At 48.5% G+C, this 24,221-nt stretch overlaps 2 protein-coding genes across 3 annotated transcripts; one reads left to right on the top strand and one right to left on the bottom strand.

The window, feature by feature from the left end:
• Positions 1–505: 505 nt before the first annotated feature.
• Positions 506–8,059, bottom strand: LOC115553617 (neuronal acetylcholine receptor subunit alpha-7). The gene is made up of 10 exons (XM_030370038.1): positions 6,921–8,059; positions 5,529–5,668; positions 5,171–5,215; positions 4,963–5,072; positions 4,682–4,761; positions 4,334–4,501; positions 3,614–3,808; positions 2,989–3,075; positions 2,772–2,881; positions 506–2,680 (listed from the first exon to the last, which is right to left on the bottom strand). Exons 1-10 carry the CDS (start codon positions 7,168–7,170, stop codon positions 1,805–1,807), a joined length of 2,061 nt encoding a protein of 686 aa, XP_030225898.1. The 5' UTR covers positions 7,171–8,059; the 3' UTR covers positions 506–1,804.
• Positions 8,060–8,325: 266 nt separating this feature from the next.
• Positions 8,326–23,704, top strand: adar (adenosine deaminase RNA specific). 2 transcript variants are annotated; one of them, XM_030370036.1, is made up of 15 exons: positions 8,326–8,479; positions 12,002–14,177; positions 14,401–14,596; positions 14,699–14,901; positions 16,412–16,547; positions 17,317–17,552; positions 17,699–17,855; positions 18,069–18,237; positions 18,553–18,646; positions 18,822–18,938; positions 19,235–19,362; positions 20,455–20,637; positions 21,014–21,126; positions 21,618–21,745; positions 22,194–23,704. In XM_030370036.1, exons 2-15 carry the CDS (start codon positions 12,136–12,138, stop codon positions 22,567–22,569), a joined length of 4,278 nt encoding a protein of 1,425 aa, XP_030225896.1. In that variant the 5' UTR covers positions 8,326–8,479; positions 12,002–12,135; the 3' UTR covers positions 22,570–23,704. The 2 variants fall into 2 exon arrangements, with proteins under 2 accessions (XP_030225896.1, XP_030225897.1); XM_030370037.1 differs by lacking the exon at positions 8,326–8,479 and adding an exon at positions 9,410–9,749.
• Positions 23,705–24,221: the final 517 nt, after the last annotated feature.

The following is a 24,221-nucleotide window of genomic DNA, read 5'->3' as shown; positions in this document are numbered from 1 at the left end:
CAAGTGCATCATTTAGAAGGACATGTTTTAGAGGCTGGCTCCATATCCAAAACCTCTTGTAAGACATAATAGATGTTCCAATCCTGCAGATAAGAGGCTGAACCACGAAACGGTCTGGCAGCCCCTGCATCTCATACGAGGAGGGGGAGGGGGGTCACGCTCTGAGCCACACCCCCCTCCACCACCCACACGCCTAGTAATGACCAATCAGTCAAAAAACTTTATTGGTTGACGTTTGCTCTGTCAGCGACTCTTCCCCTCCCCCTCCCCGGCCGTCGGATGCTGTTCTGCACTGCAGCGACTCTGCCTTTCCTTGTTTCTCTGTCTTCAACTCGTACCCTCTGCATTCCTCTCCCTCCGTCTCTCTCTCTCTCTCTCTCTCTCTCAATCCTCCTGCTCCGTCCACCATTGCATCACACCAGCATCCTTCTCAGTTATGAATTCAACTGAAGAGGGGGAGGTTGGGGAGGCGTGCACGACTGTAAAGTACAAAACACACAACATATTAATTGCAATGGCAGCATGTTTATAGCGCTGTCGGTTTCAGGTCCCATTTCAAGTCAAGATTCATCTAAAGATCCCTTCCAGGAATCGGGGGATGAGGTCGTGGAGGTCTGGCCTCTCATGTGGCTGAAAGTGGGCTTTTGTGTTTTATTCGTTACATTATTTTAAACAGTATATGCAGTTGTTTTCTTTAAATGTTAACCATGTGTTGAACGGACATCCCTTCACAGCCATCAATCTGAACGCAATATACTCTTTTACTTTATGAATCAAAACCCTGAATTGAATGGAAGCATGTTTTTCATCAACAGAATAGGTTAATCAGCTATAATGTGTCCACATAAAATAATATATAAAAAATAAAAGAACATTGTACAATCTGTGAATGACAGATTTCATGCTTCAACACTAACAACAAAAACTAAAAAAAGATTGATGGCTGCACAGAAATTCTGCAAATAAATGCTGCACTAAAAATCGCTACACTATACATTTTGAAACATGACTATTTTACCAAAATGGAAGGATAAGAGAAGGTAAGAACAGCAGAAATGGCCCAGGTAAAACCAGTCTTGTAGATAATGTGTCCTTCAAGCCCCAAATAAACCTACTGCTCAAATTTCTATTAACTAATCAGCAGTAACTGCTGCAGCATGAAGGACATAAGGCAGAGGTCAGGGTGATAAATACCAAAACGTATGAGTTTCTGAAACAAAACCAGCTTTTGTCAACATGGCATGTACTGTAAGCAAATCACATACAGTGGGCTCTCTTTTGGTGGACCTGGTTATTCTAGTCCTCAGTACCTTATTAACAGGGTCTTCTTATAACACATGGAGCTTCTTCTACTGTTAAATATTCTTCAACCCATGGATGTTGAATAACATGGTTTGGGTGAGAACTGAGAAATGTGCAAAAATGCTGAATGCATGGCTGCATACGATGTATTCATATCAGGCAACAGGAATTGCACAGATTGCCCTTGTGATGGTACCATGTCATGCAGATAACATACAACCATTTAAAATGACTTCAATGTTTTTTTAACCCAGTAAACAAGATATACAGTATGTGTGAGACTAAACTGAACTTAAAAAAAACTCTGCTATTCTCCATGTTTTCCAAGGTCTTTCTAACTGTGGCACAGTGCTTCCCATGTCTGTGAAAAATGAACATGTGTGTCAGTGAAAGCGTGTGTGCTTTTGTATTTTATTGATTAGCATTCCTTTAGCCCTTCTTCAAACCCCCTCCCATCCCGTGTGTCATCTCTCCAAATACTCGTCTCAGCAACAGCCTCGGCTCACAGAAAGTCTTTGGATGCTGCTTCTGCAAAGTTGGGCGCGGCCATGAGGATGGATATGGTGCAGATGACGTTGAACACGCTGAACCCGATGAAGCACAGGCGGTCGATGACGGCTGAGGCGAACTGCCACTGCTCCGCCACACTCAGCTGCCGGTCCTGCTCCCGGATGTGCTCCACGATGTAGCGCACCTCTTCCAGCAGGGCCTGCAGCTGTCCGTCCACAGAGTCTGGCTGGAGCGCGCAGCACTGGGCGTGCATCCCCCCCACGCTCCCCTCACCTCCCACCTCCAGGCAGCCCCCGGGGCAAATGGAGGACTCGAAGGGTGGGGACACGGGGGGCAGGTGTGTGGCGACCTCGAACCCCGGGGGCACTGGGTGGTGGTGTAGGGTTGGTGGTGTGTCTCCATTCGCTCCACCTCCTTCTCCTTCTCCTCCTCCCCCTCCTCCTCTCCCTCCCATGGCGTCTCCTCCCCCAGCAGCAGCCCTCCCCCGGCTGATGCTGCAATTCCTCAGCTCCGGGGCGGGGTATGGCTGGAAGCCCATGTAGGGCAGGTGTCCGTTGGGCTGCGGCGGCTGGGAGCCGGGGCTGACGTCTCTCTGGGCGGCCTGCTGGGTGCCGGGCCGGCCGGGGGGTGGGGGGTGGCTCGGGGGGCTCAGCTGGGCCAGCCGGGCCTGCAAGAAGCTGAGGGTCTGCGGGAAGATGGTGGGGGCCGGGTTGGGGGTGGTGGCGGTGGTGGCGGTGGTGGTGGGCGAGGACAAGCCCTTGCTCTGGGAGCTGACGTGAGTGGGAATGGGTGGAGGGAGGTCCGCCGTCTCACCCGGCCGCTTCATGCGCAGGAACCAGGGAACCCACTGGAGCAGAACCAACTGCGCCTGGACACAGAGTACAAGGCCAGCTGAAGACGAGTACACAACACCCATAGATCAACAATAACGCACACTCAAACAAGCCAGACTCACTCACCCACTTGGGCATGTCCCCGCTGTTGGGGTCGTGATGGTTGAAGCAAAGCACGAAGACGGTCGCCACAACGGACATTCCCACGATCACCATGGTGCTGACAAAGTACTGGCCTGCAGCAGAGGAGGAGATGGACAGGAAGGAAGGAGGATAGCTTTTCACTCAACAAGGTCACTGTCCATACTCTCCAATTCAGCACGCAGCAACAACAAAGACTGACCGATGAGGGGAACTGAATCTGAGGTAGCAGGCATTATCTCAGCCACCATCAGCATGAAGACAGTCAGGGAGAGGAGAACGGTGATGCCTGAGGGGAAAGACACACAGACACCATTCAAATACATAAGGGAAAGACTCTAGAGGACACACTTTCATATCGACAAGCACAGTTTTCAAACCTTGCAGAAGGTTTACAAATCATGAATTTAAATAAACTCTTCATGATTTAAACACACTCTGACTAATCTCTGATGTAACTATGATGCACTCGGTCTACCACTCATAAGAAAACGACTCTACTCATTCTACTTTGAATCTGCTATTTCTGCTATGATTCCAAAAGCTACTCTGTCCAGTTGGGCAGCACTATATCATGCTACACATTTAGCTGGAATAAACTTTAAGACTTGCCCCAACTCTGAGCACTTTTAAAACAAGACCAAAGACTGTTATATTTGCTTTAACTTTCTGAAAAATCTTAAATACATTTCAATTTTTAACTTTGCCTTTGTTTTATGTGTCTTTTATTTTATTATTTCATTTTATTGTTTGACAATATTTGTATGTGAAGCATTTGGCCTCGTGTATGAAAAGGGCCGTACGGAGAGTGTGGCGCTGCTTCTCACCCAGGCTGATCTTCTCCCCGGAGTTGGCAGGCAGCAGGAACCCAAGCAGGGTCATGGAGGAGAGCAGCACACAGGGGATGAGCAGGTTGAGGGCGTAGTACAGGGTCCGCCTCCTCAGGGTCACCACAAAGGTCACGTCCGGGTAGGGCGCCGCGCAGCAGTCGTAGAAGTTCTCGTTACGAGTCCCGGGTACCTCTGGGAGAGAGAGAAAGAGAGAGAGAGAGAGAGAGAGAGAGAGAGAGAGAGAGAGAGAGAGAGAGAGAGAGAGAGAGAGAGAGAGAGAGAGAGAGAGAGAGAGAGAGAGAGAGAGAGAGAGAGAGAGAGAGAGAGAGAGAGAGAGAGAGAGAGAGAGAGAGAGAGAGAGAGAGAGAGAGAGAGAGAGAGAGAGAGAGAGAGAGAGAGAGAGAGAGAGCAGGGGAGGCAGGGAGGGAGAGAGAGAGAGAGCAGTGGGAGAGAGTATAAAAGGTATAAAAACAACAGGAGAGTGTAGTGGAGGAAAGAAAGGCCACAAAACAGAAAGAGAGATTCCTATGAGAGATATATAGGTTGCATAGATGATCCAGTCTCTGGTTATGTGTCTTATGATAGCCGGTTTGAAATAGAATGGCAAGGTATGATCTGTCTATGCACATTGAGGTATTTTCATTACATGGACTGGAAAGGCTACAGCTAACAGCCAACTCTGTCAGCCCTCTGGGAGGTGAAGGTGGCGTCTCTTACCCAGCAGGTCCCACTCCCCGTTGGGCATGAAGCCTGAGATGTCGGCCTCCTTCATCTGCATGTCCAGGTGCCAGCCGTCGAAGGTCCACGAGCCGAACTTCATTTCACAGCGCTGGATGTCGAAAGGAAACCAGGTCACGTCCACGGAACACGTGCTGACGAAGATCCCTGTGGGACAGGCAGGGAAAACCGAAACACCTGATAATACATCACACAACGGGACGTTACACAGTCCTGTGTGTGTCTGATGACGCGTGACGCTGGCACGGGCCATCTGTAGGGACGTGTGAGGTAAATGCAGATGCCGTTCTTCCGCTAAGCGATGGGTAAGTGTGCAGACGGCCATACCTGGAGGCAGGAACTCACAGAAGCCACTGGAGTTCACCAACACATTGGTCTTGAAGGAGGCGTCAAACTTATCGTGAGCACTGCAGAGGAGGGGGGGATGGGTAAAGGGAAGGAGAAGGGGATGTTTCATGACGTATGTGTGAGGCGGTGTGTGTGTGCGTGTGTGTGTGTGTGTGTGTGTGTGTGTGTGTGTGTGTGTGTGTGTGTGTGTGTGTGTGTGTGTGTGTGTGTGTGTGTGTGTGTGTGTGTGTGTGTGTGTGTGTGTGTGTGTGTGTGTGTACCTGTTGTACATCAGGATGTCGGGGGTCCAGACCTGGTCAGAAGAAAAGCGAAGGTTCTTGACTCCAGGATACTCAGACTGGTTCCACTGGAGGTAGTGGTCATACCATTGCTGTATAATCCAATCACAATAATGGGGTCAGATCAAAGACACCCCCATACAAGATCCACCATGAAGACCTTTTGACTAGTACATGCTTACATACTCACCATTTGCAGCCAGGCATTTGTGGTCAAAATCTGGTTCTTCTCATCCTAAAAACATTTGATAGACTTCACAATCAATTTGTTCTAGGACATGCAGTTGTATGTGTGGAGGAATACTGTTTAATATTATCACTATTAGAGCTACAATTTAAGGATCTTCGGTTTCAAGATAGCCTAGTCCAAACATGTCTGCTTTTAGCGAGCATGTCATTTCAATCTACATGTCGTGGATGAGCAGGTAGCGGTTGTGCAGGGATTCCTTCAGGAATCCTGCGTATGTAGAGAGGATTCAAAGCCCCTTATGGTTAGGTTATCTGACGCGCGGCATTGAGGTGATCCGGGATGAGTCTAGGATCCATACCACATCCATGACCTGCATCAGGATGAAGGAGAACTTCACGATGAGTGGGTTGGAGTCATTGGCCACCGGCCGCTCCATGGGATTGTAGTCCCTCAGAAGCTCCCTCAACAGATTCCTTTGGTGAGGGCCCTGCTTTGACACTGTCGGTTGATTGAGAGAGGGAGAGAGAGAGTGATGAGAGAGAGAGAGAGAGAGAGAGAGAGAGAGAGAGAGAGAGAGAGAGAGAGAGAGAGAATGTGCAGCATTTATTCTACAGTGACAACCCATGATCCCTGCATCCACCTCGCTGCCAGTCACTCCCCTGCAAAGAGAACCTGAAGGCACCAGATGGCCGAGCAAAAGAGAGGCTGTTAAAACCAAAGAACCATGAGCGTTTGGGGGTGATGAAGAGACGTTTCAGAGCAAGGTGATTACAATGAGGAACATATCTAGCAATTACAAAAACCGAAGCAGGTAAAATAAAGAAAAATCCACCAGGCCAGTGGTATGATGTTCATGGTATGATAACAACTAAAATACTCTTAAATGACGTCATGAAAACCCCAGGGCATGAAGCCACAACATATTTTAAGTAGCAGGAGGATGTGACACGATATGGGCAGAGATCAGTGGCCTAACGTGCTCCTAGTGCTGGCCACCATGGGTTAAATGCAGAGATCCCATTTGGTTTATAGTACTTTTAATTGTGCAATGACTACTGAAGAGTCCTCTTCTTCGTAGATAGACTGGCGTGCCAGGACATAGCACGAGGTGAGCTAGGCCAGTAAAGGGATTCCTCATCACTACATCCTGGATGGATCTCCAAAACAGTATCTCTGTAGCCCTTAAAGCTTACACTTATTCCATACAGGAGTATGCAAGGCTTAACAATGACGCACACTGAATAAAACGGAAACAGTATGTTACTCCTTTGCTTTTATTCCACCATTGATAATTGGTAGAATGTATGGCTTGCTCTGTATCATCTAAATCCACCTGGAAACCCTGTGAATATTATATGACTGTACGAGTGACCACACCATTTCTATACAGCCCCTGCAACAACACAACACTACAAAAAAAAAAGATTTTAACTATGGTCAGTGAACGACACATTTTGAGCAGCAGCATATGCATGTTTACTGTCGTGAAACAGTTTGTAATTTTACTATATTAATACAGTGCATTATGCAGTATCTATTATCTGTGCATATTTCTATCAATCATGCATAGACATGGAGGTTCTAATTCAGATTGCCACGTTATTTAGAGTAACATTATGCAAACTGCAACCCAGTGCATAAGTAGGTCATTAATGTCCATGTACCAAAAACACATTTATAAGAACTTGCAAGCACATTCTCCCTTACGACAAGCACATTTTCACTTAAAGCGTGAAAAATATTCACTCACCCTGGAGCAGTGCTGCAAGTGTAAGGAGCCAGAGATCCGGAGCCTGCCTCATACTGGACTTCCCTACAGCAATGGATAAAAGGGGAGGAGATAGGAAGGAAGAGGCGAGGGAGAGGGAGGGAAAAAACAAAAAGAAAACAGCGGAGGTATCAGGGATGGAGAGGAGGCGGTAAAGAATGAGGAGGCAGAAACGACGCAGGGAGTAACCGAGAGGAAAGTTCGATTTTTTAACAGGGAAACATATCTGCATGAAAATGTTCCATTTTTCCTCACTAATACGTTGTTTTTAACGCGTTCTGCCAAGTATTTAATATCCACAGATTTTTCTTCTTTTAATCTTAGGATACATTTAATAAAGAACCTCAATCAAGCAAACAAATTGCTTGCTTTATTAAGTAGGATGACGTAGGAACAATTATAAGCCTTTGATTAATTAGTGCACAGGTACAACTATGCATAAAACCTCGTCCAATCATTTTTCACGTGTTCTCTGTTCGTGATATAAATATATTTTTTATTTGATGAATAAATTGCTGTCATGTTCTGGTTTGACCTCGCGGATTAACTGCGCGCTGCCGCCCCCTGCTGGACACAACAGCGCAGTGCGCTTCTCAATCCATATGAGCAGCAGGCGTTATATTGAAAATGCTACTTGGACTTGGTCCTCGATGATTTACAAATGGTGCCTTAAAAAACGTGAAGCGATCAAAACACCGTGTTTTTTTTGCCCAAAATTTCAACATCAACCATAATTTACATCAACATCCGTTGTAAATCAATGACAATCAATATTTTTGCAACATATCCCAGGACATTCCCCAGTGTTTTCCAAAATAATCCCTTGGTCGTGTCGTGTGTACCCATGCCGTGTCAAAGATCAAACCAGAGGACATGTGCTGACATGTGCGATCACTCCAGCGGAGTAAACAAAACGGACGCCCCACAAATTAATTCCGCCTTCAAAACGGCTCGGAGGTTCCGAAACTCTTATGTGTCTTTTCGTAGACCTTCCCTTCTTCCGAAATAAGAGCGTTCAGGAATGCCCCTCAGAAGGTCGTTGGCTATTACATGAAATCGGAAAAACAGATCGTTCTTGAGACCTTAAAAGGTTCATGGACTAGACTTAATAACAACCACAAGTATGGATGCCCACAGGGACCCTTTTGCGCTTCTTTGCTGAATCAGATTAATCAGTTAAAATAACTGCTTGCGATAGTTGAACATGAGCGAGAATTTATCAGGTGATGTTTATAATTGTAAGCTATAATGAATCGTAATGCAAATGTTAGAATGGGTGTTAAGATCGCCTCTAGTGCTTGCTGCAATTACACAGTCCATCAATGAAATGGGCAGCCAGCCGTTTCGAAAGCGGCATAAATCAAACGCGTTTTGCTCCTCGTCATCTTAAAGCGCCGCCGCCTTCTTCCGTCCCACTCGTCGCAGAGGACAGACGTCACCGTCTTAGCCACCGCTAGGCTCCCATTTGATTGTGGTCACACTGCTTTACAAACATTGCACATTGTCCATCAGCGATTGGGAACAAAGCACTGGGATTGAAGGTAATTTGAATTACATTGTTTGGGACCGTCATCTTCTGTTACGATAGGGGGTGTACAGTATCTATTGCAATTTTGCAAAAACAGCCAATAAAAAGGTCCTTAATGCAGGAAGCACTGGGAAATGGTGCAGTGCCAATGCGGTGTGTTGCTGGGGGACATGTAGGCTGGCCTCATCGACGCTTTAACTGCGGCCCGTAGCTGCCTGTTGCCCGGTTTACTCTCCAGGTGAAGCCTGCTGATGGGTGCTTGTTGTCCGGGTACTTCTCAAGATAAGGCACGATGATTGGTGCTTGTTGCCCGGATACTTCTCCAGAAAGCTCGCTGATGGTTGCTTGTTGCCCGGGTACTTCTCCAGATGTAGCCCGCTGATGGGTGCTTGTTGCGCGGGTACCTCTCCAGATGAAGCACGCTGATTGGTGCTTGTTGCGCGGGTACTTCTCCAGATGAAGCCCGCTGATGGGTGCTTGTTGCACGGGTATTTCTCCAGCCCGCTGAAGGTCTCTTGATATAATGAAATATGGGTCCTTGGACTAATAAGATAATGACGTCTGTGTTAACTTTTTGTCAACTTTTTAGCAATGGTACAATGACTAATATCTTTAAAATGCAGAGAGTGAATCTTCATGCAGACGTGATCAGTGTGAAGTTTGTAATACGATATAAAAAGTGAAATATTGTAAATGAAAAATAAGTTCAAGTTTTTTTTTTTGCCCTAACATTTGCTTGCGTTAATTAATACATTTCCTCTTGCTCACTTGTGTCATGCTGTCCTTTATAGAAGTGTAAAAATAAAGAAAGCTACAGAGCAAACCAATACAAAGCCATCCAATAGCCATGCTTTGTCTTGTCTAAGCACCCCCCATCCCTGGTCAGGCGTGCAGCGGATCGCATGACTCCGTCAAGCCCCTGCTGACGAGGAAGCGAAAACGAAACTTGGTGTGTTGTTGTTAGGGATTGTATGCTTTCACGTTTTGATAGGCGATCCTTGCTGAGACAGCTGAGGCAACTTCTGGTAACTGGCATCAATAGAGCAGCATAAAGTTTAGATCTGGGCAGTGTATATTAAAATAAGAAAACGTCGGACCGCGTTTACCACTTGCGAAAGAAAGGAAGGAAAAGACTGCTTGCTATACTCACTTTGGACCTCTCGGGAGACATTTTATCATAACCTCCTGCTTGAATATATGGGCATTGTTTCTCGTCCTTTGATACACATCTTTAGTGAAACCGTCGTAATAACCCTCCAACTTCTCAATGCCTCAAGGAATAGGTGAGAGAAAGCATGCATGATATAAGACTAACAGTGAATATGGACTATTTATCAATCTGATCTCTTTGGAGCCCATTGTTGGCCTATGTCCAGATTCTGAAATGGGCCCAATGAAGGGGAATAATCAAAACATACTCCTGGTATCTGGCAGATAACTATTTCCATCATGCATTATGGCCATCCTGATGCATGGGTCCAGTCCAGAGAACCACATTGAGCTTTTGTCGATAATTATTTGCCAGGTGTGTAAGTCTTTGTGTGACAGACTGGATACAGTATCTCCTGATGTTGTCAGCCACAGCGATACGGACATGATTGAGTGTTAAGAACTGCAACTTGTACTACACTATTGTTTTATAACATGACACTCTCAGATTATCAATGTAGTGTTTGCTTTACGGTGGGCCGATTCCTTTATTTAGAATAATGTTTTGTTTGGAGCATTGTCATTGTATAGTCTATGATAGGTGAGCATGTATATAATGGTTATATTTTCCTCAGTTTGTCCTCCATACTAGCGTAGGTCTGTTGTGACTGATGGTGTCCTTCATGGTATCCTTGTCACTGTCCACCCTCTCTGCATCGGGTTCTCTCCTTCCCCTGTTATAGATCCAGATCCAGCGATTATTAGGCCAGAAATAAAACTGAATAGTCGAGGAATGAATAATTTATCGGCAGCCTTCTACCCTGGGATTATATTTCATTGTGGTAGAGGGCTTATGTCAGCTTTATGGAGACCTCGTAACTTCATGGACACTTCTGAAGATGTTGGTCATGTTATCAAGATATGGCCTTAGCCCCTACATTTCTATTCATAAATATTAAAAATACGCAAAGGTTTATTGTTTTGTTTGTTTACATGGTAGGGAGAATAGAGTTGGATCAGGTAACATTGTCCCCCAGGCAGTGTAGAGTCAGTGACCTGCTTGACAGTTTGAATGCATGTTGGCTGGTGGATGACCTATTGACTGACTGAGTGACTGCCCCCTAAAGGAGATTTCCACATCCACAGTCTTGCTTCTTATCTCTTTATACGGTTACTATCAAAAACTGGAAACAGAGCTCTCGGGGCAAAGAAAAGTGAAAGTAAAATGCCCCTGAAACTCAAATGGTGATGATGATGTTGATGATGATGATGGTGTTTGGATATTGGAACGTTGACTTGTATAAAACAGCCGTGGAAAGAGTTTAGGATGTTAGGGGTGGGCCGTAGGATGCAAACAATCTTTAAAGAAGGCAAAGATCAGTGATGAATGGTCAAGAAATTGAAATTGCTTGATCAAAGATAAAGCTGCATTATTACAATCAATCAACAAAGTGATTATTTAAAATGATTAATGGGTTGATTGAGTCTGAATAGTAAGTAACTGCTGCATTAAAGGCCGTGTTGCTGGTTAACCGGAAGTTTTGATTAATGGGTACATAAAGCACTCAAAATATTTTTTACATTTATAAAATATCTCCATTAGTGTTAATAGTGTTATCATTTAGTGTTATCATTTAAATCCACAAGCAACATATGTGTAATACGGGGCATATAAAGACTGGGACCAGACGATAGTTACTTTCTCTCCATTGAAACCCATTCATATTTTTCAATCTCTTGGGTCCCATGGGCTCTACCGGAAATGGCGTAACTTCGCCACTCTATAGCCCCCGAGACCGATAATAGTTAATTAAATGTTTTAGTAGCATATACTACACTTGCACCCTCCAACAATAAACAAGACGACACTTTTTGCCGGGCTTTATTTGTTTTTATTAGCGGTTTAGATGTCAATCATGGGATATTGCCCAATATCCCGAGATAGCGAACCAATCAAATTGCGCCATCTTAGGAAGTTCACGTGTAGCATATACAAACTATATATAATATCAATGTATTTATCTGTATAATCCGCTGAAAACTCTTACTAGTCTCTACTCCCAAGGGTCTCAATGCGGCTTTGGTCCGTGATTCCCCAACGTGACGTCATGCAATGCATTCTGGGGAAAATGAGAATCAATAGCAAACCGCTAAAATAGTACCTACTTTTTCGTATTACATCAAATACAATGGATAACATTTTAAATCTTTATTACCACCAAGCAAATTGCCCAAATTCGTTGGAAAATTAACCCTGCAACACAGCCTTTAAAACCGTCACATTGTGCTGGTTTAACTGATGTTGCTGGTTCTGCCTGTTATTTGTGTCTGTAAACCTGGTCCATGCATCATGCCACCCCTCTTTTCTGTTTTCATTGCTTTTCAGGTGCTGTCAAAAGGTTTCAATCATCACCTGGCTTGCCAATACACTAGAAACGTGGCTGCATTGCTGAATTTACCGGCGCACAGAAGCTGCATAGTTATCACAGAGGGCCCCCCTATTCACTCCACCCCTGCGATATGAGCAGAGGTAGAGGAGGGCCTTCCAAAGAACAATACAGTAGACCTCTGACGGCCCACCTCAAGGCCAAGCAATATTCCTCCTCGACTGATCCATCCACCCCTCACCCAAGGGTCCCGCCTCCTTTGCAGGTCCCCCGTACTAATGACTTCTCCTGCTCCGGTTACCCTGTAGGACCTTTTGGATCCCCAGAACATTCTCGTTTTTCTTTGACCCCAACCGTGCCCTACAACAATCAAGTCTCCTCTGTGAAAGTAGGGGACCCTACTGCATCATTTAATCAGAACCTGAGGCCCAGACCTGAACCAAACAGCTTTCTGTACCTTCAGGCAAAATTCTTAAGGGGACAAAGCTCCGAGGCACCACAGTTTAGAGGCAGTCCCAGGCAACAAGGCTGGACACCTAACAACAGGGCATCTTTTGCCCCCCACCAGCCAGTGTACGGTCGATACCCCCGCAGCAGTCCTCGAGGGAGGGGCAACAACCGTTGGAACCAGGGATTTGCTAACTCCTCTGTTGACGGAGCCACCAGAACACCCTCAGTTTCTCAATACTGGAACCACAACCAGACCCACACTGCCACATATAGCCAGCACTCCAACAGACACTGGGGCACCCAATCAGACTCTCTAGCTGAAGGTTTCCAGGATCTATCCCTTCACAACGACCGGTCGAATACAAGTTTGTGCAGTTTTGATAGCACATCCCCGTCGGGCACCTCAATCAGCAATAGCTGCAGTAAAGTTAATCTCACCGTTACGTCAGACATCCAGGAGTTGCTCCTTAGCGCATTGGCTGCACTGAGTCCCAGTGAGAGCATCGCCGCAAGACCCCTGGCCAAAAGGCTTAAGCTGCCCAAGAAGATAGTCAACTCTGTTCTTTACTCTCTGGAGGGTTTAGGAAAAGCGTTCAAAAAAGGAACAACCCCTCCACTGTGGTCGCTGTACAGAGAACTCGGTGGAGCGCTGGTCCTCGTCAACGACAAGCGGGGAGGCCATCTCGCCCAGCAGTGGAATTGTTCAGAACGTTCTCTTCAACCAACAATTCAACTTGAACAAAATGTAGAGACCATAGAAGCCCTTGAAGAACCAGAAGAACGCTGTTCTGTCAGAGAAGACTGCTCTGACGCAGAATCCACTTCTTCCTGCTGCTCCTCCTTCGAGTCCTCTGACTCTGACCATAACAACACTCCCACTGTCAGCTCCTCTCTCCAGGAAGTGCATCCTCCAGCGATGGCCAACCAAAAGGACCAAATCTTCCGATACCTACTTCAGAACCCCGATGCGTCAGCTCTTGTCATCGCCAAGAATGTGGGCCTCAAAACCGCCCAGCAGATCCACTCCACCCTGCACAACATGGAGAAGCAGGGTGAGCTCAAAAAGAACAGCGGGGTCAACCCGCCCACCTGGGAGCTGTCCAACCGCCGCCGGGAGAAGATGGAGAGGAGCCTCAAGGCCTCACAGTGCGCCCCCCCGGCCGAGCAGCTCATGGAGGTGGGAGACGCAGCGGGCAAGGGAGCCACCACAGCCATGTTACTTCCTCCTCCTGCACAAGGCCTCGAACCCAGTCCGTTACAGGAGAGCTGGCAGCCTCTCCAGGGCATGAAGGAGGAGGCAGGGAGGCTTGCCATCGGCAGCGCAGGTTTTCCCTCGGCTGAGGACCAGTCCATGGGCCGGCCCCCAGACGTCGTTGTGAAGCCGGACCCGGAGCAAGAGAGGCCCCCTGCTCCCGCTGCGGCCACGCCCTTCCACCCTCGGGAAGACGAGGCCAACGGGGAGCAGTGGGCCACCGACGAGATACCAGAGTTTCTCAACGCTATCCGGCGGCAGACCGACGCCCACAAGCGCACCGGAGACGGCGCCGACAACATGGGGACGGTGGCGGTGTCACTAGCCGCCCCGCCGCCCCAGAACCAGTGGGCCAAGCTGCAGGAGGTGCGGCTCAAGAACCCGGTGAGCGGCCTCATGGAGTACGCCCAGTACCTCGGCCAGTCCTGTGAGTTTGTGCTCCTTGACCAATCGGGTCCCTCGCACGACCCCAGGTGAGTCGCGTCTTGCGTTTGTGGCGATTCATTGTTCAGCTGGTGTGAATGGATATATACATGAAATTGTTTACATTTGCTATGCTGTGACTCATTAAGATGTAAAAAACCCATTTGAAGTCTGATTTTGGTCTTATTTTATTGTTGTACATTTTCATATTGGCGAAGTTTAGGATGGGAGACACTGAAGGGTTGTGGGTTCTCCCCCTCCGGAAACCCCTAGGTTCCGCATGCAGGTGATTCTGGACGGACGGTCGTTCCCCGTCGCCGAGGCGTCCAGCAAGAAAGTGGCCAAGAAGGACGCGGCGGCCGCCACCCTGCGCAGCCTGATCGGGGAGGGGCAGGGCGGGGCGTGCACCGGGGAGGACCGCACGCCGGCACCCCTGGACCAGGTCATGGACCCCGTCCCCGACACTACCGTGAGGAACCCCCATCCGATTCCAGAAAGGCCATAGGTACCTGAAAGAAACAGGGACCTGAGTTACTGATGTTGCCCATGTCTCCTTCCTGTTGTCTCGAAGGCACCGGTCGGGGGCATGGACGAGGCGTTTGGGACGGTTGGCGAGGAAGGGACGGGGTTGGTAGAGGGCCCTCGCCAGCCCCTGTCCCGCTCTCTCCCGGGCGGGAAGAACCCGGTGTCGGTGCTGATGGAGTTCAGCCAGCGCACCGGAAGCTCCATCGAGTTCATCAACACCGGCCAGGAAGGCCCGCCGCACGACCCACGGTACTGCTCACTAGGGCTGTAACGATATGCGTATCGTATGAAAATGTACAACTGAAATCGCGACACTCAAAGCCACCAACCTGTGTCGCGGTGTGAGATGGCAGAAGCGCGACACGCCGTTTCTAACTGCCATTATCCTTCCAGTGCAGATCCAGCCACCTGATATGAGCCGTTAGAATCTGGGTTTCCGTTGCCCGGTAATGGAACAATTAAGTGTCAGACAAATTTGTATCTCTCCGGTCAAATTGTCAGATTTGAAATTTGCTAATAATCTGTCTAAATAATAGTCTGCACCGCTCCTCTTATCGATGCCGTAAGTCTGCGACAAGGTGCCCTCACTGTGATGACAGCGCTCCGTGGCTACAGAGGATTGCATTTCTCCACAGCCTGTGAAGTCCTCATATGCGATATGAACGACATTTATCCAGAGTGGGCCAAGCGCGCAAAAATACCCTGTGTGATCCCTGTCTCTAGTGTTTTGTGTGCTTTGACCGGCAGTTGGTCTGCTTATAGGTCAGAATGAAGCGGCCACCGGTTATTGACAGGCTGGGTACATTATTCTACCGGACTCGTTTGTTTCTTCACTAGACACACACACACTGGTGGTTAGTGCTACCAAAATATTCAAATTACTATTATTTATTTGACATTAATATTTTCAAATATGTAAGCCTAAACCACACAACTTGTTGAGGTTTTTTGCCTACCTGCAAGCTTCCTCCAACTGCAATCTTTGGTTATTTATTTATTCATTTCTCTATAGGCCTACTTTAATAGTATTTTTTTCTGTTCAAATCTGTTCAGTTTTCCAAATATTTGTTATTAAATGTCACATTAAGTTAATTGTTACACAAGTGTTTAAATAAAATGCTTTTTAAATTTAAAATAATCGATGAATGTATCGAACTGTGGGTACAATTTTTTCATACAAACGGAATCGTGAGTTGGTGTATCGTTACGGCCTTACTGCTCACTGCTATCTGGACCTGGCTTTAGTCCCGCGTCCCTGTGTCCTCAGTTCAGCATTGCTGTCTGAAATTTTAACATAGCATTTTTTTTTTAACATTTGAATCGGATCAGTAAGAGACGGTCGCCCATATGAATGCAAAAAGCTTGATTACTATTTATTTGCGGTTGGTCTCTGTTATTTGTAGGACTGACAAGCTCAAACTTCCAATACTAAATGAATAGGCAAAACTTATTAGTCAAAAAATAAGAAAAACATTGCTGATAATAACCCATCCCACCACATAGATCCTGCATGTTTATTTCTGCACTTCCAGCTGGCGTCAGTAAATATGTCTTTTATGTGCTCCCATGATCCTTGTTCATGTGTAGTCTACTGACAAAGGCCTGAGTAGTTCTGGTGTCTGCTTTTGATTTTCTCCAGCTTTTTTTCCATCCCAAGGCAATCTTCGTGCCTCATAGCCCCCCCCCTTCTCTTGAAACCCCTGCTCCTAGCCGTGCTCCACTGAGCACGGTCTGTTGTTGCCCTTATCTGTTGCTCCAGGTTCATGTACCGAGTGAAGGTCGGGGAGGGCCTGTGTGCCGAGGCCTCCGCCCCAAGTAAGAAGGCAGCCCGTCAGCTCGCCGCCGAGGAGGCTGTAAAGGAGCTGATGGCAGACGGGAGGCTGCAGCTCAACAAGGTCAGGAGGGTCAGAGGCCCACTCAGTAGCACATAAGCATTGACATTGTGTTATTGCTTCACTTTAGACCGGTTTGGTGCCAGGGCTCCAGACCAACCTCTTTCATTAGGGTCACTGTGGCCCCTAACTAAATTCTTTTTGGGGCACAACCAGAAGTTTTTAGGGGCACACAACATAAATCAACAAGGAAATGTGATTTTCCAATTTTTTTTCACTGCATTACTAAAAATTATTTTGATAATAGATGCAGAAAGTACGATGTGTGCTTTCAAATTCAGTGTCGCATTTTATTGTGATTCTCATCCATACCAACTGTTTCCACGTGTGCGTACATGCGTTTGACGAGCACGCTGCGCCTCCTCTTTGCCCGCCCGCCTCTCCATTGAGAAAGCATTAGCAGGCGCGACAAACGCCTCCCTTGCTATAGATCCGGCTCGTTGACGAGGACCTTCCCCGTTTAACGTGTAAAAATGAAAAAGGGCAAATTTATGTAAAATTCAGTCGCACACTCTCACATTTGGGTCTCAAAATGCGACCATTTGCTCGCAGTCTGGAGCCCTGGGTGCACTCCAATGGTAAGAGAGGAGTAAGGTCGTTAGATAATCCCCCTTCGTGTAATGACACCTTGTTGAGTCTCTTGCACCGACGTATCAATGGCACCAACTGTTTGCAATATTTTTGAACTGCGTGTGCGCAAAGGATGGGGAAAAGCCCAGCCTCCGCGCCCCTCGCCTCCCTCAGCGTCTAACGTCCCTCCCTCTGTCCTAAGCCCCAGTTGCCGCTGGGCTCCGGGGACAGCGAGGAAGGCGGCTCCGGGTCGACCTGCCCCTCGCTGCCCCCCCTGACGGCGGACGAACTGCGGGCGGCCCACGAGGCCGGGGTGGGCGACCTCATCAACCACCTCAACAATAACGCTGTGTCCGGGCTGCTGGAGTACGCCCGGGCCCGCGGCTTCGCTGCCGAGATCCGCCTGGTGGGCCAGACCGGGCCGCCCCACGAGCCCAAGTAGGGACCCCAGCCACACCTCGTATGAAAGATAAACGTTGAGCATAAACGGGGGACTCGGCTCGCGGCCGACACCCACATGAGTGATGCGACGTGAGGCATCTGACAGCCCTGTGCCCCCCCCCCCCCCCCCCCCCCCCCCTCAGGTTCACCTACCAGGCCAAGCTGGGCGGCCGCTGGTTCCCCCCGGTCTGCGCGTCCAATAAGAAGCAGGGCAAGCAGGAGGCAGCGGACGCTGCTCTGAGGGTTCTGATCGGAGAGGCGGAGAGGGCGGCCCGCACGGGGGAGCTGATACCTGCAGAGGTAGGCGCGCCGTCTCACGACGCTGCTCACCTTGTTCCCTCCTCTGAAACCTAGAGGTCATTCAGTTATGACATGGATTTAATGTATGTCCTGTGGCACACAGTACTTTCCAAGAATGGTAATCGCCATTTTTCATTTTTTCTGATTTCGACCGTTTCCCCCCCCCCCCCCCCCCCCTTCCCTTCCCTTCTGTCCGTCCATCTGTCCGTCCAGCTCCCTGTCAGTGGCAGCACGTTGCATGACCAGATCGCCATGTTGAGCCACCAGCGCTTCAACGCGCTCACCACGCGCATCCAGCACAGCCTCCTGGGCCGCAAGATCCTGGCCACCATCGTGATGCGGCGCGGGGAGGGGCTGGGCACGGTCGTCAGCCTGGGCACTGGTATAACACCGCCGCGCCGTTCTTTATAGCACAGTGAGGAGGAGAAGGTGACCGCGGAAGAAGGTCGTTGTTAAAAAGCACATGGGTGTTGGGTGTGTCTGCCTGCCTGCTGCTGGGACACAAATACGCCGGTGGAGAGACGGTCGGGAACAGAGCTGGGTCACCTCCTGTATTAGTAGAGCCTGTGGGTTTACCCTTGACATTGGTCGTCTCTTATGTGTGACGGTGTGTGTTTGGTCTGTCTGTGTAAATGTGTGTGTGTGTGTGTGTGTGTGCACGTGTGTGCATGTGTTTTTTTTCTCTTCTTTCCATCAGGGAATCGGTGTGTTAAAGGGGAGGAGCTGAGCCTTAAAGGGGACACGGTTAATGACTGCCACGCCGAAATCATTTCCAGAAGGGGATTTCTTCGGTATAAATAGCCTCTTTTTAGCTCATTCTTTGAGCTCATCTATCAGCCACCCCCCTCCCTCCTCCCCACAGACCCTGCCCCACTGTTCTAAAAATGTCCCTACTCGGCTGTCAGAGGCAATCTGCGGGACATTTTAACGAGTCTAACTGGCCCTTATCCCGGCTGCTGCTCCCAGCTTCCTGTACAGCGAGCTGCTCAAGTACCACGAGGGAGACGAGGGCAGCATCTTCGAGGCGGCCGAGGAGAACCGACTGAGGGTCAAATCTGACATCACCTTTCACCTCTACATCAGGTGAGTGTGTCAGCTGTCCATCACTCTTCTTTTCACCTCTCTCTCACTCTGACCTGTCTTTCTCTCAAATTCTCTCTCTCTCTCTCTCTCTCTCTCCCCTGGCTTGTTCTCTCCTGACTGCCTGTCTCACACCAGCTCTCTCCTTCGTTCAGTCGGTCCTCTCTGATCTGCAGCTCAGACCATGGTCATGTGTGACTGTTTGTTTATTTCTTCAGAAGTGAATGTAAAACGCCTGTACTTTAGTTTAATCCGGTTCCTTCTCCCTCTCCCCCTCCCCCCCTCTCTCTCTCCCCCAGCACGGCGCCCTGTGGGGACGGGGCCCTGTTTGACAAGTCCTGCAGTGAGACGGGGGACGAGGTGGAAGGCCACCATCCTCTGTTTGAGAACTCCAAGCAGGGCAAGCTCCGCACCAAAGTGGAGAATGGTACTCACGCACATTTGCGCAAACACACCATCACACGCTGAACACGCACGCACGCACGCACGCACCATCACACACGCACCATCACACACGCACCATCACACACGCACCATCACACACGCACCATCACACACTCACCATCACACACGCACCATCACACACGCACCATCACACACGCACCATCACACACGCACCATCACACACGCACCATCACACACGCACCATCACACACGCACCATCACACACGCACCATCACACACGCACACACTAGAGCAAACCGGCCCAAGCCCGACAGGATTCTGCCCGAAGCCGTTCGAAGCCGAATTAACTTGATTTTTTTCAAAGCCCGATCCCGCTTACAGCCCGACATATTCAAATATGCACGCACAAGCAAATGAACTAATTAAATTAAATTAAAATCAAAACTAATGCCAAACCAACCAAATACCTAAGATAGGTATTTCGCAATAACAACATACAACAAAAAGTTACATCAAATTGAGATTAGACCTAAGACAAACGAAAAAGGGACTTGCTTGCGGCCACCTCTCCACAACCACCAATACGGATATAAAAAGGCCAATGCGCCTGTTAAACATTAGTCTTTCTTAACAAATTAAATTCTAATTCTAAATGAAGATGTGTATTTGGCATAAATAACTAATAATAATAACGAAATTAAGTAAAAGGCTCCGCAGGATTTGCTTTGCCACTTCGGCCTCAACGCGACGGTGAACAGCAGCTGAAATGTAATAAAATAATGCAAACATTAGCCTATGTAGGCTACTCTGTCTTCTGCTGCAGGCATGGGTTTTGATGCTGTAACAAATAATGTGATGGTGGGTTGTTTGGCACTCGTGGCAGGTGTTTCACAACTTCGATCAACACGGGCGTACACCGTCAGACAAGCACGGGCGTACACCGTCACACACCAACACCAACGGGACCACAAGTGCGAGCGTATTGTAATCAGTCCCCCACGTGCGTGACTACGCTCCAGGCCGCCTGGATCGTATTCAGAATAAATTGTTCTACTCTACTACCCCCTCTCGTCATCATGCCCCTGATGCTGTGTGTTTGTGTGCCCTGCCCCAGGCGAGGGCACCATCCCAGTGGAGTCCAGCGCCATCGTGCCCACCTGGGACGGCATCCAGCACGGGGAGCGCCTCCGCACCATGAGCTGCAGCGACAAGATCCTGCGCTGGAACGTAGTGGGCCTGCAGGGGGCGCTACTCAGCCACTTCCTGCACCCCATCTACCTCAAGTCCATCACACTAGGTCACTACTGTGGGGACTCCTCCAGGGACAGCCCCATTGGGTCCTCTTATCATCCGTAGAGCAGGGGTTCACAACCTCTAGTCATCTGACATATTACTTTGTCATATTACTTCTTATTTTTTTGTATACTTCTTAAAAGGCCACACAAAGGTTGTGTGTGTGTGTGTATATACAAACAACTTTTGACACACCACTTGTGTGTCAGATTTAAGAATGGGGTCATGGGCTAAATAACTCGGGAAGCTACTAGAGCGTGTTGGCGTATGGGATAATGTGTGTGTGTAAATTATTTTAGGTTCTCATTGTCAGTGACTCCTGCTATTAGCAATCCTTTGGCTAATTACTGATGCAACGTTTGTGCCGCCTCATCCCCCAGGCTATCTGTACAGCCACGGCCACCTGACCCGGGCCGTGTGCTGCCGACTGGCCAGGGACGGGGAGGGCTTTTCCAAGAGTCTTCCTTCTCCCTTCAGACTCAACCACCCCGAGGTACAGACGCAGGCTAGCTACCAACCATCGTGTGTGTGTGTGTGTGTGTGTGTGTGTGTGTGTGTGTGTGTGTGTGTGTGTGTGTGTGTGTGTGTGTGTGTGTGTGTGTGTGTGTGTGTGTGTCAAGGACTAAAATGTTTCATTAAAGCACCGATGAAGGATGTCTGGAAGCTGTACCAGTGATGTTTGAGAAACAGACGTCATTACTACTGTTGCGGTTGTAGAATAACCTTTATTCGTGCTTGATATCTTTCACGTCAACATACGCTTAGTATTGGGATGAAGGAGCAGACTGAGGCCATAGGCCATCACACTGGGGCCCTGAGCCATCACACTGGGGCCCTGAGCCATCACTCTGGGGCCCTGAGCCATCACACTGGGGCCCTGAGCCATCACACTGGGGCAGGGCCCACTGACTCACTGCTGGCAACCGGGCACAACCCTGACGTTCTCCCTGTTCCCCCCCCCGGTGGGCCGGCTCTCTGCTGCAGGTGGGCCGGGTGAGTGTGTACGACTCCACGCGGCACACGGGGAAGACCAAGGAGTCCAGCGTGAACTGGAGCTTCCCGGACCAGCTGAGCGTGGAGGTGTTGGACGGGACCAAGGGGATACTGGATGGGTACGGAGCGCGCCTGAACCCTAAGAATGTCCCTAGTGTCAGGGAAGCTGGTCCACTAATGCATGACAATTGTTATCAAAGGGGTTTACACTAAGAATGAGTTACCAAAGCCCTACTGTTGGGGCAGCTGGTCCACTAATGCATGACTATGTTATCAAGAGGGTTTAAAGCGTTTTCTCTCTCCCTCTTCAAACTGTATAGGACCCGATGTCAAATGCAGAAAAAGTGCAATAATCAGGAGGACTCCTATTATTGCACTTTTGCTGCATCTCACATATGGTCCTGACGTTGCTTGTTTCTAATGTGTGATGAAGGTAAGCAAATACAATTCTGCAGAGAAATTCTGGACAGATTCCCCCACTCGTTCCTCACCCCCTCCTCGTGGTGGTAGAGCCCTAGCCCTGCTGTAACCAGTCCCCCCTCTCCCCCGCTCTCCCTCCCTCCTCAGGCCGAGAGACGACGTGTCCCGGGTGTCCAAGTCCAATCTATTCCGCCAGTTCCGCCTGGTGTGCGAGCTGTGCGGCCGGCAGGACCTGCTCGCACTGCCCTCCTACTCCCAGGCCAAGGTGTCGGCGCTGACCTTCCAGCTGGCCAAGCAGAACTTCTTCCAGGCCCTGCACGTCCACGGCTATGGGGCGTGGATTGGCAAGCCGCTGGAGGAGAAGAGCTTTGAGTCGGCAGAGTCGGTGTTCATCCTAGGGGGAGGAGGGCCCGCTGTGGTCTATGGGGGAACCACCTCCACCACCACCTCCACCAACAACAGCAGCAGTATCAGCAGCAACAACAACGGAGGGATGTGTGAGATAAAGCCAGAACAGGCATAAGGGGTGGGGAGGAGGAGAACATGAGGAGGTGGTGTCGGAGAAGGTGGTGACAGGAGAGGGCTGGACAGATGGTGGAGGAGAGAAGTTCAACTGTCCCGCCTTGTCGGTTGATGGTGTATAGTCTCGATAAGTGGCATTGGGGATGGCAGTCAGGGTGTTGGGTTTACAGAGGTGAAGCCCCATGGCAGGTGGTGTAAGAGCAACAGGATAACTAATCAAAAATCAAAGCCTTTTGAATCCCCCAACTAAGAATTGTGGTCTGTATTGTGTGTGTGTGTGTGTGCAACTCAGATTGATTTAATGAGTCAAAAGGCCAAGTCTACATGTACAGAGGAAGCATGCTGATGGCCACTTCGTCTCATTTAACATGATGATTTACTGGAGCTTCTCACGCCCTTCATGTGTGGAGCGTTGGTTTGTGGTGCGTCGGTTCGGACTGTGCCTCCACCCTGCCTACCCTCCGATCAACCAGCTCTGTACAACTAGCCCCCATGCAATCATATATCTGTATGACTACTATCGTACTGTGTGTGCCCCGCTCCCTCCATTGGTCGACGTGCCCCTCCCAACCACACCTCACATTCCCCTGCTCCCTGGAGCCAGGGTCCATAGCACCATGAGCGAGTCGCTCTGTTATCTGTGTTCGCGTCCATTTTATTTCCCCCTTGGTATCAGAAGGTTTGTGCCGTTTCTTTGGTCCCCATGTTCTGGTTGTTTTGCCCAGTCGGATTGTATTTCTAAATGTTTTACGTGTGTGTGACGCTACCAGACAAAAGATGAACACTCACTTTTTACGCTCCATGATTTGACGAGTTCACGACGAACACATGGTACAGCGAAGTAGCTTTATTAGTCGTGTTTTATTTTTTATGTCAACAAGTGGATGATGCGATATATACATCATTTACATACAAATACATGAACACACAGATGTATATGCAACGAGGGACAGTTGGTCCTGCATATATGTCTGTGTGTGTATGTATATGTATATATTTAATGTATATATTTTGTAAATCTTGAAATTGATTTTTCTATTTTCTTTTAAAATGTTTAATAATCACAATGGATCAGCTGTTTTTACAAATTGAGTGTACAAAGTTTCAAAATAAAAAATACAACCATGTTCAAATGAGCAATGTATTCATGCAGATTCCTTCTCATCAGATGAGGTTTCATCTTATGAATGGCTGTGAAAGGGAGCCTATTCTAGAGCCAGTACCACCAAACATGCATTAATCAAAACAGTTTGTCTCGGTATGCACAAAGAAAGCCTGCTCTGCCACCCAACTCATCCAACGTTTTTATATTTTGCTATTTGTCATTTGTTAGGATACAGGCATATGTTTGCCCATTTATGCATATTTTTTTGTTGTCCTGTGCGGACTGACATTTAGCCAGTACTCTCAGTACTCTATGCCATAGGTCGATGGTTCTCATCGTTTCCAAGCTGTCCATTTTCAAGACATCTGCACTACCAACGCAAACCAGCAGGTGCTGCTGTGTGAGCACCTAGTGTCGTTGTCGGCCTCACTATTGTAGACTGCACTATTATAGCCCCCCTAAATACGTTACAATGATTACAATGGGGTGGGTTAACATATAACCCGTTTGTACTATTTGTCACAAGCAAAGTTAATTAGTGAGCACTG

Source organism: Gadus morhua, chromosome 11 (genome assembly GCF_902167405.1).
Source record: "Gadus morhua chromosome 11, gadMor3.0, whole genome shotgun sequence".
Taxonomy (NCBI): domain Eukaryota; kingdom Metazoa; phylum Chordata; class Actinopteri; order Gadiformes; family Gadidae; genus Gadus; species Gadus morhua.
The sequence above is the reverse complement of the archived record's forward strand: the minus strand, read 5'-3'. Positions and strand labels throughout refer to the sequence as shown.

Coding starts and splice junctions, on each gene's coding strand:
- LOC115553617 (XM_030370038.1), bottom strand. CDS start 7,170: ATGCAGATATGTTTCCCTGTTAAAAAATCGAACTTTCCTCTCGGTTAC. Junction 5,216..5,528: donor TGATGCAGGTCATGGATGTG/GTATGGATCCTA, acceptor AAATGTTTTTAG/GATGAGAAGAACCAGATTTT. Junction 4,502..4,681: donor CTGTGAGTTCCTGCCTCCAG/GTATGGCCGTCT, acceptor CCTGTCCCACAG/GGATCTTCGTCAGCACGTGT.
- adar (XM_030370036.1), top strand. CDS start 12,136: ATGAGCAGAGGTAGAGGAGGGCCTTCCAAAGAACAATACAGTAGACCT. Junction 14,597..14,698: donor ACCCCGTCCCCGACACTACC/GTGAGGAACCCC, acceptor GTTGTCTCGAAG/GCACCGGTCGGGGGCATGGA. Junction 17,856..18,068: donor GGGAGCTGATACCTGCAGAG/GTAGGCGCGCCG, acceptor CTGTCCGTCCAG/CTCCCTGTCAGTGGCAGCAC.